Here is a 15,030-nt window from a genome sequence, read left to right on the forward strand (position 1 = left end):
TGCTGCAAATAAAGTTTCCTTCGTGCGATTACCCACCTGTAGTTTCTACCTGGGACCCCCCGCTCCCCCCACCAAGGAGCGAACTCACACGAGTTAGCTTACTCTGGCTGTCCTGCTCTGGGCTCCGAAGGTAGCAGGTTCTGCACCCTTCTTGAAGAAAGAGGGGAGCCTTACCTTGAGGAAAGAGGGGAGCCTTACCTTTGTGTGACCTGTCCCTCCTAACCCTTGAATGCTGTGTCCAGGGCTTTGGGGGTGCAGCTACGCCTGGGCTGTAGGCGGGCAAGTCTCCTTCTTTTGTCCCAACAGTGGAGTCACCGGTCCCTTAAATGTCTGGCCCCTTGGGGGCGATCCCTTACTGAGCCTCCACAGCTGCCCCGGCTAGATTGGCACGCTGCTCTGGTGGGGGAGGGGAGGGGGGAAGTAAGGCTGGAGCCAAGGCTGGAGGAAATGCTGGGGACCAGGCGTGTGGGCAGGAGACTGAGGGTGGTGGTCCAGGCTTACTTTTCCTGTTCTCTTTCGCCAGAGGTTTTGGTTCTCACTGCTGGTGGGCGGGACCTCGCTGAGCTGAGGGGCTCAGGGTAGCGTGTGTGTGCGCACACGCACATACATACACATATGTACATGTGTGCACAGTCCAGTGGGGCCGGAGTCAGGGAAGTCTGCCACTTCGCATACATCCAGGGGGCACCGTTCATGTTGGACTCTATGTGTGGTGCCTGCACGGCTTAAGTGGCCTCACAGGGCCACCCTGGAGGAGGAGATAGACATGTTAGCTCCCCTCCCCCTTCCCACTCCTATAGCTCGATCCTTCTCTAATCCAGGTAGAGGGTAAGAGGGCCTACCCTCCTGTTGGCGGATGGCTGGAGAGCATGCCCATCCCCCGCTCTGGGACCTGCATCCCAGCTGTTCAAAGCCCCTCCCCGTTCTTTCCTTATTGTCTGCACGCTTGGGACAGTCTACCAACACACATGAGGTTCTGGTGCTTTGTAAGGACTCACTGGTCGGTCAGCAGCCCTGCCCTGGATCCTCCCATGCCCTGGAGTGACCCCCGCCTGCCAGCAGCAGCATCACAGCTACTTTTGCTGCATCCCTGAGGGCAGGGGTAAGAATAGAGCAGGAGTGTCCGGGTGGCTCAGGATCTGAGCCCTGGGGCAGAGTCCCTGGGCGCTTTGGGGGGGAGGCTACTGTCAGCCCAGGCCTTATAAGGGAAACGTCCAGGTTGCAGCTGCTATTGGGACCTGTAGGGCTCATGGGATAAGTGGGCTGGCCTACAGGGAGGAGCCTGGGTGTGACCTGAAAGTCTCCCTGCCCGAGCCTTGGCCTCTCTGGCCCATCTGTCGGAGCTGGTGGCCCTCCAGACACTTTGCCTTCTCTGGAAGCCTCCCATACCTGGCCTTGAGGCTCCTCATGGTCCAGGCCTCCTGGATGGGTTGGAGGTGAGGGTGCAGGAGACCCTGCCAAAATCAAATGGATTTGGCCCATACTTCCAATCTCCACAGGGGGCACTAGGGAGCTGGAGGGTGTGCCTCTGCGTGTGTGTGCATGTGTGTGTGTGTGTGTGTGTGTTGTGTGAGCATGTGTGTAGAGGGTGCACAGAGACCAGGCGCTAGGGACCTTGAGTGTGTGTGTGTGTGTGTGTGTGTAGAGGATGCACAAAGACCGGGTTACAGGGAGGCAGGGAGGGGAGAGGCAATTATACGGACGCAGGAGGCTAGTTTTGCTCAAAATGCTCCGTTTATTGCTCTATTCAATGACCACGAGCAAATTATAAAAAGACACCAAATGTCTCTGTCTGCCGTGGAATAAATATTTAAAGTCAGCAATAAAAACACGTGGCTCCAAGATAACACATGTTGCCAAGAGTCATGCACGCCCGACTGACGGGCTCTCAACACACGCATGGACACAGGAACACACGCAGAGCTACACGCAGCGAGACTTCTGGGAAGGCTTTCCCACGGTGACACAGAAAAGTGTTCCACACGGATCTGGGGCCCAGACCCCACCCCACCCTCAGAGCTCCCCCTTCTCCCACCCCCCACCAGGGCTCAGGTCCTCTGGGTTCACAGCCCCCCTCCGTCCCCTGCTTCCTCAATGCCTCACAGGCTGGTCACTGCCTCCTGAAGGCATCTGACACCAAGAGGTCATCCTGGCTGTGATATTCCCCCCACCCCAACCCAGAGACCTCTCACCCAGCTGAGATCTCTCGGCCCATTCCTCAGGCGCTCCCCATCCCGAGCTCAGTAACTGGGGCAAAATGCAATCTGCCGGGTGGGAAGTGGGGGTGGGGGCCCAGGGCAGGCGCCTCTGCCTGGGCTACTGTGGGGCTGGAGCTCATCACCCCTTTCCCCGGGCCGAGGAGACACAGTGTCCGGTACAGACAGCAGAGATGGACGGACAGACAGACACGCTACAGCGGGACGCTTGCGGCACAGAAACGTTTTGGATCAAGTAGCAATGGAACTATCATTAAAAACTGAGGCCCCAGGTCTGCATGGCATGGGTCAGGCCCCGGGGCCCCAGGCCTGGCCTGGCACATCCCTCTCCCACCCTGCCCCAGTCCCCAGTATGTACAGTAGGAAGAGCTATGTCGGGGAGCAGGGGCCAGGCCAAGGCTGCCGGAGGAGGGAGGAGGAAGGAACAGACTAGAGAGAAGGAAGCAGGAGGGGCAGGGACGGGGGGGCAGGCGGGGACCCAAGGCAGGGCCCCGCATGTAACTGGGGGGAGGGCCCAGACTCAGGTTGGGCGGTGCCCAGAGGACCTCGGGGCAGGAGCGCAGTCACTCTGGGGACTGGCGTGACAGCTGCTTCTCGTAGAGGCTCATGACATGGTGTACAAACTGGTATTGCTCACATGTCTGGATCATGCCGCCCCTGCGGGCAGAGATGCACAGCGGAGATGGGATGGTTGAGAGACGACGGGCTGCGGGAGGGTGCCCCCAAACCCACGACTGCCCATCATTCGCGAGGGGCCTGGTCTTTGTGTAGCGCGGAGGGGTCAACCCTTGCCAGCCACGTCCCTCTGCTCCTTCCTGTCCTGCCCAGCTCTGGCGCACACAGCAGGGACAGAGAGGACGCGCCCCACCACCCCGCCCCCCTCCCCCCTCCCCAGCTGGGTTCCTTTCCCCTCCTCATCCAGCCAGCAGCTGTCTGGATCCAGCTCCTCTCCCCATCTGTGTCCTCCACTCCCCATCCGCCAGCACGTCCATGTGCCGTGGGGCCTCCTGCCCCGCACCCCACGCGTGCCTCAGTCTCTCCCCATGCGCCCCCACCCCTGTGCACGGGCCGACCTGTCCTGACGGAGCTGGCACGTGGTCTTAAGGATGTCCACCACTCCCTCCTGCCGCAGCTGCTGGCAGCAGATGCTGGTGGCGATGAAGCAGCCCGTCCTCCCAATCCCTGCACTGAGGGCAGAGGGGACGCTGGGGTAAGGAACAGACCGGCGTGGGGAGCAGGGAGGCTGTGCTGCCCTGGTGGGTGGCTGGGAGGACCCACCTGCAGTGGACGACGATGGGGGCGCAGCGGGGCCCCTCCTGCCGGGCGGCCTCCTCCACCTCCCGCACCAGGTGCAGGAGTGGGGGGGCCCGGTCTGGGGTCTTCTGGTCGGGCCAGGACGTGAACCAGTAATGCTTCAGGCCTCGCTCTTCGGTCCCGCTCTGTCCAGGAGACAGAGACCCACCCCAGATACATGTGAACTCTTAGAGTCCCCAGCGCAGCCCAAAGTTGGGAAGGGAGCAGCGAGAACACAGTGGGGAGACCCCGGCGTGGGACCCACGGCCTCTGCCACCTACACCGTGCTGCTCGTACTGCTCAGTGGCATCAGAGACCCACAGCCAGCTTGGTAGTGGAAGCTGCTCAGTGACAACTGGTCTTCCCTGGTCCGTTCTGCCTCAACAACTCCAGGGTCCTCCAAGAGAGGCAGGGAGTCCCTCTCCAATCTGCTCCTGTCCTCTGCTCCCTTATCTTAAACAGCCGGGTCACCCCTCAGTCTCATGACCCGGAGCCTGGGGGCTCTCCCGCTCACGTCACTACGCTTCGCCTGCCACCACCCCCAAGTCTTGTCAGTGTTCTTGCCTCTCCACCAGCTCCACCTCCGCTTCGCCCTTTATCGTGTCTCCACCGTCTCTCCCTCCTCCCTGACTGCTCTATCCCCACAGTGGCCAAACGTGGTCCGTGTGCAGCACAGATCTGGACACGCTGCTCTCCTGCTCAGAACTCTCCAACGGCCCTTGTTGCTCTCCGAATAAAACCCACTCTCCTTAGTCTTCAGTCTGGCAAATGAGACACACCGTATAGGACCTAGCCCTCCAGGCCCGTCTCCTACCCCCGAACACGGGTAGTACTCAATCTGGAGTGCTCCTGCACTCCAGATGGTTTGTACATAAAACCTCTGCTGTGCGCACACGCGCGCGCACACACACACACACACACACACACACACACACACACACAGAGCTATTCCATCTTCCGTGCCTTTCTTTTTAACTTTTTTCTCTGCCTGGAATGTTTTCTCCCTTGTTTGCCCCTAGTCAACTCCTACTCATCCTGCCAACTCCATTCAGCACCACCACTTCCAGGAAGCCCTCCCTGAACACCCTGGCTAATGGAGTGGCCCTCTTCTATGTTTTTGCCAGTCTCTAGCCTGGTACTTACCATTAGGGGTGCTCCTTTAGGAGAGAGTCCAGGCTTTGGACAGTCTGTGTTCCCAGTACCCACCCAGAACCAGGCGTAGGGAGGCTTCTTGCAGAGACTCAGGGACTCACGGACAAAAGTAAATACTCCCCACGGCAGTGTGACAATGAGGCAGCCCTCACCTCACCTCAGCCTCTCTTTCTGGGGAAGCAGAAAGCTTCCTGGCACTTGGCTCACCTCTCCCAGCCTTTGGGGTTATTACATTGGGCTCTACCCAATCCAGAGGATTCCAGAGGAACAATCTCCTCTCTTATGTTGAGCCTAGAAGAAGCACCACTTCAGGGTGGGAGGATACCTCCCCCCCACTCTTTTGGGCTGTTTTGTATTGCTCACATTTTGTATGTCTTCCTTTTTTTTTTCTCCCTTTTTGTGTAACCATGACTTTCCTGTGCAACCCAAACGCAGCAAGAAGTGTCTGCCCTCTGGTGGACAGATTGAATACTACAGGATCTCAAAGTTCTAACGGACCTTCAATTCTAAGGACTGGAGGTTGTTTGGAGATCTCTTACCCAGGCAGTTCTGGACTTGAGTGTATCTGAAGCAGAGTTGGAAGGCATCATGAATGACAGTGTAGACAGAGAGAGAGCCCAAGAGCATAAAATACAACTGATATCTGGTCCTGCCTCTGGCCCCCAAGTCCATTCACCCCTCCCTCATCCCTGTTTATCAGTACATCCTGAGAGTGACAGAGGCCCGGATTTCAGCTACAGACCCCGTTATCTGTGGAGGCCCCCGGTCATGGTCCTGTCCCCCATCCTCCCAGTCCGGCCCAGTCCGGCCCAGCCCAGTCCCTGGCCTCACCCTGAGGGAGATGAGTCGCAGCCGGTAATCCTCGGTATGAATGACTTTCTGCACAGTGATCTCCACTCCGTCGTACATCACCTGCTCCTCCGGCCAATACTCAGTGCACTTCTGCAGGGGCCCAGACCAGGCTGCAATACACTCCCAGTTCCCCACCCGGTTTCCCCAGTGCCCCACCAGGGCCAGCAGGGCAAGACATAAAAGGACAACAGGTTCGCAGTTAGACGGCAGTTCAAACCTCAGCTTCATAACCTGTACGTTACTTCCCTTTTTTGAGCCTCAGTTTCCTCATCTGGAAACCGGAAGTGATGCCTACTCTGAAGCACTCTAGTGGGGATTCGATTAAATGAGCTACTACGGGTAAAGAAGTAGCCGGAGTGGGCCCCAGCGGGCAGGGAGGCAGGACCCGATCAGAGCATAAGCCGGGCAGGTGGAGAGGGCAGGGCCTGGACTTAACCTCGCTCAGCCTCCCATTTCCTCCTCTTGGCAGTGGCGTGAACACTACCACCCTCACGAGACTGTTGTAAGGATTCATACGGAAACAAGATGCTTAGCCGAGGGCACAAAGCAGCAGACGCCTGGCAGTGGCATGGGGTGCCTACCTCATTCATCTCCTCGATGTTGGTGATCATGACGATGATGGGTGTCTGCTCCTGCCACACCATGCGCCAGAAGTCGCTGACCGTGCTGACGATGGGTCCCTGCGTGGCAATGTACACCTTCTCCTCCCCACCGTAGCCCTGTGGCCAGCCAAGTCCAGGCTATCAGGGTCGGACGCAGCGCTCCCTGGGCCCAGTCCCCACACTCAGGCCCTTCCCGGGGGGCTGGCAGGAGCCACGCTGGCTTAAGGGCAAGCCTGGAGGTCAGATCCTGTTGGCTTGGGGCTCCCTTTCAGGGAGAGGTCGCTGGGATGGGGCTACGTACCCGAATGTAGTTGGCGTTGATGTAGGAACTCAGAGGGTCATCGGGGTCTGGCGAGGTCAGACATACTCTGCTGTGGGGGTCTGGGGTGCGGGGGGGGGGGAGACAGGTGAGGCTGGTATTTGACAGAAGCAGCACCCCTCTAGTGCAGGGCTCACCTTATCTGGCCAGCTTCCAGGCACCCACATTTTTCCTGGGACTCCTGAAGTTCCTCCTTCGCCTACCCGCTAGCAAAACACAGGCCCGTCTCCGTGACCCTGGGTCTCCACCTCCATAGCGTCACTGCCTGCCCCCTGCCTGTGTCCCTTAAGCTGCCCCGGGCTCACTGTGCGTCATGTTCTGGAGAGGAGTGAGCTAAGTCCAGAAAAGGAATTACCTACAGTGCACATCCTGGTCGGCAGGGGTGGCAGAGTTTGGGTACGCACGGTCACTGACGTGCTGTGCACACTTGAAAAGCACACGTCCTTCCTAAGCCTCGACTTTCCTATCTGTAATACGGGGGGGTAGACACGCCCACTTCCCAGCGTTACTGGGAAGCTAAACGAGAAAACAGCTGTGAAAGTGCGAGGTAAACCGTCAAGTGCTTTATAAAGAGCTATTAAGATCTGGGGGTAGAGAGCCAAGGGAGAGCCCAGGGATGGATGACATGGTAGGGTCTTAGCAGCAGGTGCACGTGTGCACGGAGGGCTTTTTCCTTTTTCTCCCAGTCTATTCCCGTGTCAAATCCCACAGCTGCAGATTCTCACAACCTCCTGCTCCTCTTCTTGGAGTAGAATCTGTTTTGTTCCAGCTACAGCCTCCCTGAACTGACTATTCTGTCAGCCAGCAGAGGCTGGGACTGGGACGGGGAGGCCATGTGAGGCGGGCAGGGAGTTGGCTGGGGGCCCGGGGCCCTGGCCTCTGGTCTGGCTCTGTCACCAGCTCACTGGTCTTAGCCCTTCTCCGGGCTTCGGTTTCTCTCCCGAGAAACTACAGGCTGAACTACAGGCACATCCGGCATACAGTCTGGGGCTCTCCGAGGCAGCACAGGGGAGCCAGAGGGCGGGGTCCAGGTCCTGGCTCTGTGACGTGCTACGAGTGCCAACGGGCACGATTGCCTTAGTTCCCCTGTGCCGCGTCTGTGAACCGGAGACATCCCTTCCGTCATGGCCCCGCTGGTCTTGTAAAAATAAAAGGAGTGAATGGTATCCAGGTGTCCTCAGGCCAGTAACTTAGCCCAGCACGCACTGTATCGCATAGCACGTAGCTGTGATCGCTGCCATTATTACAAGTTTCCCTGTAGGTTAACAGGTCGAGAGGATCCCAGACCTGGTAGGAGAAACAGGAGGTGACCCTCACAAGCCTCCGTTCTCCGGACCTTTTGTGGGGAGGCGAGTTCTTCTCCCTCCCATGAAGTCCTGGCAGGTGATCTGGGGGTGGGGCCCCCTTGTGGACAGGGGCACAGAGAGGTTAGGGGTGGAGGAGGGAGGGTCCATGAAGGAGACTCTGGGTGGCCAGCAAAAGAGAGGAGCGGGGAGTGCTGAGGGGCCACCTCCCTGCCTGCCCAGATTAGGTGCTAGAAGTGGGCACACCCCTCTTTGACCAGCCACCAGGGCCTCTGGCGTTAAAGAACCACTGTGGGAACGGGAATGGTTCTACTGACCCCACTGAATACTGCCTCCGCGCCTGGCACTGTGCTGGAGGATAGGGACTCCCCAACAAACAAGACACGGTCCCTGCCCCCAAGTGCCAGGCAGGCAGACAAGCAGCGTGTGGTCTGAAAGCACCCAGGCTGGGTCTGAAGGCCCTGTAGGAGCAGGGGTAGGGAACACCATTCTGTCTGATGCCAATGCACGGGGCCAGGCGGGGGGTGGTGACATGAGGTGGTGAGGAACCAAATGACAAAGGGTCTTATAAGGCTTATAAGGCTGGACCTAAACCGGAGGATTATAAAGGTGGCAATGACAGGGTAAAGGAGAAGAATGACATGCCTGGATGTCTGCTTTGCACCATTTCGGGGACAATGGTAGATGATGGACAGGAGGGGAGACCAGCCAGGAGATTATTGCCCAGCCCAACTCCAGGGGCATTATGTCAGGGCAGTCCATGTAAATGGCACCCCTGGAATTGGGCAACATACAAGCCCTGAACCCCAAAGAGTCATTTGGCAGTGAGGATGGCGAGGGAGAGCTGATACGAGATTTCCTTCCTTCCTCCCTCCCTCTCTTCCTCCCTTCCTCCCTCCCTTCCTTCTATCCTTCCCACCCCTCCCTCCCTCCCTCCCTCCCTCATTCAAACAGGAGCAGAATGTCTGCTATGTGTCAGGCACTATTTTGGTACTTGGGACACAGTGGCAAACGGACAGAAAGCGCTCCCCTGTATCTTGTCCTCAGTGCTGCCAGCTGGGTTACCAGTCACTTTGCCCTAGTAACTGTCCACGGATGTTTCTTCCATTAGACGGTGAACTCCCTGTGTCTCATTCATGCCTGAATTCTCATCCCCTGGGGTAGGGGCTCAGCAAATGTGGGCCAAACGAGTGAGAGAACAAGCCTCGGGGTGTCCTGGATCTGGTGGGCCTCTGCCAAGCCTGACGTGTCCTCTTGTCACACACACCCCCGCGCGGATCCTGGGCTCTGAGGCACAGGGTCAATTCTTGCTGGCCACAGAGGATTCTCTGTTGAGCTCCAGGGCGTGCAGGCTCAGAGCATGGTGGAAGTGGCCCAGGGCCTCTCAGCAATCCAGTGGGGACCGCTGGAGCGATGGCCGGGCTCCCAGCCTCCCCCAGGGGTCATTCCGAGTGGCCAGCAAAGCCCCCGGTTCTGGGGTACCCGAGCCCCTCCCTTCACGCGGGGCTGCCTGGTTGGAGGGTGGCAAGATGAGGGACGAGGTGAGCAGCCCTGAATAATGCATCCTGGCCTTAAATGGTGCTTTGTTTAACCGGAACTACCTAGAGACTGTGTAACCATAGCAACCACAAGTCGATATTTTAAAAGTTAAAAATAAGTCATGACATCTTACATGTTGTTGGAGATGCTGATGGGAAAACTGCTTTTTTAAAGCCTCGTTACTCCACCAACCGAGCAGAGTAGGTTGGTGGGGACTCACTTCCAACACGTCACCCCCTAAGCCAGCCTCGGGGCCTGGGGCCTGAACTTGGCAGGGGTGACAGGCAGACAGGGGCTTGATGAAAGTTATCCGAAAATGACACCCCAGGCTGAAAGAGGAACATTCGGTCACCTGGTCTAACTGTCCCTCTCAGACCCGCCAGGGGACTGACCATGCAGCTTCATTTGCACACCCTGAGTGACGTGGAGCTCACCCTCTGACAGGCAGCTCATTCCCTTGTGGGCCGTCCCTTCCCGTGAGAGGACTCACAATCAGAACAAAGTCAACTCAAGGTAGACCAAAGAGTCCAGTTCCGGGGTCAAGGAGGCCCAATTTGAAACTTCCTGGCTGCGTGACTGTGGATGAGCCAATCAACCTCTCGGAGCCCTCATTTCCTCCCTTCAAAATCTGCCCACTCTGAAGAGATAAAAGAGAGTGAAAATACTCTCCAGTCACCACGCACCGTCTAGGAGCTCTTACGACCCTCACTCTCTCTGTGTTTCCAGAGCCAGGCACAGCCAGGGCAAGGGTGAAGGAAAGAACTAACCTCTGCCCTGAGCAGGGAGACTTTCCCGGCACTCGGTACCCCCGAACCCTCCTTCCCTCCTTCTCGTGACCCTGAAGGCCTAGCTCAGGGCAAGGGGCACCCAGGTGAGGGTGAGCCTGCCCTCACCTTCTGGGGCAGCGAGTACTCACTGGGAAGGATGGTTTTGTACCGGTTCTTCCGCACCAGCCCAGGGATGTCATACTCCTTCGGATCCACAAAGTTCATGGGGATTTCCTGCAAGATGAGGACACGGGGGAGTTAGCAGCTGTGGGCTGGCTCTCACAGACGTTGGAATCCAGGCACCGGTGTGCCCCTAACTTCTAGTCCAGACGTTTGCTTGAGTGCATGCCTTCATTCAGTAAACATTTAGTATTAAATGAGTCACTGCACATAAAAAGCATTTAGAATAGCACCTGGCACGTAGTGAGTAAATAATAAATGTTATTATTATAGTCGATCAAGGGCCAACCTGGCACATAGTGGACACTCAATTAATGGCTGCCGAACGAAGAACAAGGAGAGAACCAGGGACCTGACCAATCACACTCCCTGCGCTGCAGCCAACCTGAACGGCTTCACGGATCTGGGTTCCCACCCAGGGCGTCCCCACCGCAGGAGCTCAGGCAGTGCCTCACTCTTTGTGGTCAACATCCACCCCATCCTCTGTCCTGTCCACCTTAAATGCCATCTCCTCCAAGAAGCCTTTCCCGATTCTCCCTGGGAAAAGAGCCTCCTTCTGAGCTCCCAAGGATATGTTTGCACCTCCCAATCATGCTCTGTGTCGAGAGCCCCAAGTTCACACTTCTCCACCTGGCGTGTGAGGTCGCCTTGCATCTGGTCTTTGTTTACCGCGGGTTGTTCTCAGTGACCTGCTCTCTAGTTACAGGCAGGTCTCTTCTGTGCTGCAAATACATCCCTCTCCATCCCGCTCCAGGTCTGAGCTCCCAGCGTGCCTTCTGACTCTGCTAGTCGGGAGCCCTGATCCCACCCCTCTCCACCTGTCCAAACAGTTCCTAGGCTGTAAGTTCACCTCTTGGCCCCTCCCCACTGTTCTCCGGGATGACTCCCCAGTGCCTCGGGCTTCTCCCCCCCCCCCCCCCTTCCATCTGACCCCGCTGCTCAGCGCCTGACTACACGTAGTTTCACAGTGTCCACAGTTTTTGGACATAGTAAGTATGGGCTTTAAGTATTGAGAAAGATTCACTTTCTTGGGTTACTGTGAGAATCGAAAAAAACAAAAAAACAACCAAAACCAAAACCAATGTGTCCAAAAGTGCCCACGGAGTGAGTGTGCAGGCCATGTTCTTTTCTCTCTGGGCAAAATCAACAACAATCTACTGAACAGGAAACACCAGAGAGGATTCAAACCCCTTCTTCAAGGGGAGGTGATGATGGGGGACACAGAGCAGAACTGAGGCTCGGGTGGTTAAGGAAGGCTTTCTGGAAGCATCCAGTGGGGCAATGATGTGAGTACAGGCATGGGAGGAGAAGCCCGGGGGTAGGGGGAGGTGGTGGTCCAGTTTGAAGTGGACAGTCGCTCTAGGGGTGGGGGGCATAGGGCTGAACAAAGAGGCTGGGCTAGCCCAACTCGGATAAGACAGGCGATGCCCAGCCCTGGAGAATGTGGAGCAGTGGGTCGGAGAGTGACTGCGGTTTTCACAGAGGAAACGGCCATCCAGTCCAGGTAGGAGACAAGGTGGCCTGGGCAAGGGGAGCTGAGGGAGGTTCATGGCTTCCCCATCCCTCTGGCCTTTCCCCGAATACTCAAGGCCTCTTTCCTATTCCTGCCCATACTGGTGAGTTACCGGATGGGTAGGTTTGAGTGAGGAATCAGCTTTTGGACCCAAGCCCTTCCTTCCTCCTCCTTTGGGGACCCTCCTGCAGAGAAACAAACATAGGGATGGCCCCCATGGGGTGTGGGGTGCACCACCTGGGGTGGGTAGAAAATCTGCAAATTCTGGGGGTCAGTATTAGAAAGCTCACTATTACGACACACCTAAGCCTCATTTCACACTTTGCCTTCATCAACGAAAATAAAGGAGACACTGTCATTACGTCTTAGCTGATGACTGGTTGGGGGCTCAGGCAGGTAAAGCAGGTAAATGTCATTTATCGGGCCCCTCAAAATCCCACAGGAGGCAGCTGGACCAGGCTGCTGCAAAGGGTCTAGAGGGGGACGGGGTGACTGGAGGGATGTCAGAGGATGAACGACGCTTGGCGATGTCAGCCGGGCGAAGGGAGGGAAAACAGGAAGTCAGAAGGAAGGCATTCTTTGACTTTCAAAGCATCGCAGTGGGCAGTGAGGACTTGGGGGCGCCACCGAGCACCAGTCACCCAGCGGAGCCCTCTGCACACATTAGCCATGTCTTTCATCCCTTGCAACATTCCTATGATTTCTACCCCCATTTTCCAGGTGAGGAAACGGAGGCTCAGAGGGGAAGCAGCTCGCCCAAGATGGTGGGAGAGCTGATAAGGAAATAACAAATCCATCAGATGCTGGGTTCTGGGCACCCCCACCACTGCCTTGCTAGGTGTGTGATCGGTGTGAGCAGAAAGGTCTACCCAGAGTGGCGTGACTGGCACGGGAGGACTCACAAAGAATTCTGCCTGCAGCAGGAAGGGGTCCAGGGCCTTCTCGTGAAGCTCCTTGGCCTGCAGGACACGGGAGGCGCTGAGCAGGTACTCGCGGGCTGACTCCTCACGTGGGGACATGAGATAGCCGAAGCCCTCCTCATTGCAGCCTGGTGTGCACATGTCCAGGGTCAGGGAGACATTGGAGCCCCTCCTGGAAGGACCGGGAAAGGGGGAGTGAGTCTCAGGGGTGGGGAGGTGGGGAGGGAGAGATCAAGGGTGGCCGCGGGAGGAGTGGGAGGGTGACAGCGCCCCTGACGGGAACAGCATGAGTCTCAGCTCTGGGGCTTAGGCCTGATTCCCCGTCTCCTGCCTCCTGCAATGGAGATGCTAACTGAGGTGGGGGGCTTGGGGCCCCGGTTCCAGAGGTTCCATCCAAGGCGGCCTCAACACAGCCGTCCCCGGACTCTCTTCTGTCACTGCCCGGAGGCAGTGCCCAGCCCTGTGGCCCCAGAAAGCTCATGAGGAGGGCACCTGACTAGAGCAGGGAAGCGACGCTCTACCCTCCGCATCATGGCCTTGGTCCCGCCAGTCCTGGCTGACGCTGGCCATGAGTCATGGAAATCTCATCCAGGAGAGGCCAGGCCCCTTGGCTGTCGGGGGAAGACGGAGTCCCGGGGCTGCATAGCAGCAGCAAAGATGTCTGCGCTGGACAGGCTCTACCCCATTCGGTGTCTAAAGCGTCAACAGAACAGTCGAAGGGCGCTGACCACATAGAAAGGGAAAGCGAGTCCCAGAGAGGGGACAAGAACTGCCCAAGCTCACACAGTAAGGGAATCGCAGAGCCGATACTAAAAGCTAGGTTTTCTGACTCCTCGTCCAGGGCTTCTTCCAAGATATCATGTGGAGAACTCAAACCTGGTGTGATCCAGCTTACCCAACGAGGCTCTGAAAAGGGGCTGACACCTCCCAAAGTATGTTCTGGGGAATACCCCGGGACATTCTATAAAAGCAGAGTGGTCAGCAGACTTTGAGGAATAACACACGCTACCCGCTTGCTGATTTACAATGAACGCAAGCGTGTTACAGGCCCTGACAAGTCCTGTAATAAGGGAACCTACCCGAACTTACTTGAGCACGGCAGCGTATGTGTGAGCGTGCACACACATACACCTGTATATGCCTATGCGCTCGTGTGCACTAACGGCACTTCTCAGCATTTACCTTGGGGCACTCTGATCTATAGGAATCAGACCTGACGAGCATGTGTCTACACTGGCTAAACTAAGAGGCCAGCTCTATCCTGGGCCCTGGGAGTCAGAGTCAGGCGTCTGCCCTTCTGATGGGGAGCCGAGAGCTCAAAAGCCCATAGAGCCCACCCCTTCTCCACCCCTCCCACCTTTCCTGTAGACCCATGGACTTGACGGTGAGTGAGGCAGGGTCGGCCTCCGGCTTGATGTCCATCACGAAGTCAAACACAGGAGTCTCAGGGACAGGGTCCAGGTCTAGGAAGTCATCCTCGACCTTCTCTTCCATCCACTCGGAGTAGGTGAAGGAAGGCTGGCGGCTCACGGACTGGCGTCTATCCTCAGGGCGCGGTGGGGCGGGTGGCTCTGGGGGAGCCCTCAGGAGGTGCCACACCTAGTTGGGAAGACACAGCATCGTGGACCTGGGGCCGTGTCAGCTGGCCCCTGAGTGACGGGGTGTCGATGAGATGGAGTCCCCTGCCCTCAATGAGTCTAGAGCAGCCCTGCTCTCCTGGAAGCTGTCTGCATAGCACCGCCCTTCACCTAGATCAGAGTTTCCAGTCCCCACCCGACTCCCTGCCCCCACCCTCCCCCAACCCTCAGTCTCTTGTGGACTGAGGTCTTCTCGGTGGGGTGTGGGGCTCCTACACCAGTCTTCTCTGGCTTTAGTCCTTCCCTCAGCTTAGAACATCGCAAACCCATCTTCAAGAAGAAGGTGTCCCTCAACCCAGGCTGGGCTCACCAGTGGAAGGGCACAGATACCCTGTCCTTGCCCCGACCTGAAACATCTAGCTCGGAAATCAAGTGGGAGCTGGGGGGGACTGGGCCTCGGGGTCAGAGGAGGGGTGCACGGAGGTCAGGCCAGGAGGTACCTTACCAGGGTGGTAATGAGGATCACAGACAGAGTAACCAGCAGCAGATTGGGGACTTCCCAGGTCCCAATGCCCAGCCAGGCCTGGGGAACATGAGACAGACAGTCACCACAGGGTGGTGGTGGCGGGGGGCCAAGTTCTCATTCATTCCGGCAGCGACAGAACTGAGGCTCTGAAAGCTGCTGACCAGGTCTGGGTGGGGAGCAGGGAGATGGGTTTCAGGGGCATGGAAGTATCTTCTGAACTCGGAGAAGCCCCATCCAGGGGTTGGTGGGGCTGGAGGTCCCCAGTCGCTC

The 15,030-nt window shown here is 57.5% G+C and overlaps 1 protein-coding gene across 3 annotated transcripts in view; it reads right to left on the reverse strand.

Annotated features, from left to right (window-relative positions):
- Positions 1 to 1,712: 1,712 nt before the first annotated feature.
- PTPN5 (protein tyrosine phosphatase non-receptor type 5) overlaps positions 1,713 to 15,030 on the reverse strand; it is a 54,840-nt gene continuing 41,522 nt past the window's right edge. For 2 of the 3 annotated variants that reach the window (XM_030333464.1, XM_030333470.1), the window contains 10 exons: positions 14,740 to 14,817; positions 14,015 to 14,256; positions 12,640 to 12,829; positions 10,194 to 10,278; positions 6,417 to 6,496; positions 6,095 to 6,232; positions 5,493 to 5,603; positions 3,495 to 3,655; positions 3,290 to 3,403; positions 1,713 to 2,873 (listed from right to left, as the gene is read on the reverse strand). In XM_030333464.1, the coding sequence (XP_030189324.1) occupies positions 2,780 to 2,873; positions 3,290 to 3,403; positions 3,495 to 3,655; positions 5,493 to 5,603; positions 6,095 to 6,232; positions 6,417 to 6,496; positions 10,194 to 10,278; positions 12,640 to 12,829; positions 14,015 to 14,256; positions 14,740 to 14,817 (1,293 nt within the window). In that variant the 3' untranslated portion in view covers positions 1,713 to 2,779. The remainder of the gene's footprint in view (positions 2,874 to 3,289; positions 3,404 to 3,494; positions 3,656 to 5,492; positions 5,604 to 6,094; positions 6,233 to 6,416; positions 6,497 to 10,193; positions 10,279 to 12,639; positions 12,830 to 14,014; positions 14,257 to 14,739; positions 14,818 to 15,030) is intronic. The other variant, XM_030333465.1, reaches the window with a different exon arrangement.

The sequence above is a fragment of the Lynx canadensis genome, chromosome D1 (genome assembly GCF_007474595.2).
Source record: "Lynx canadensis isolate LIC74 chromosome D1, mLynCan4.pri.v2, whole genome shotgun sequence".
Lineage (NCBI taxonomy): Eukaryota > Metazoa > Chordata > Mammalia > Carnivora > Felidae > Lynx > Lynx canadensis.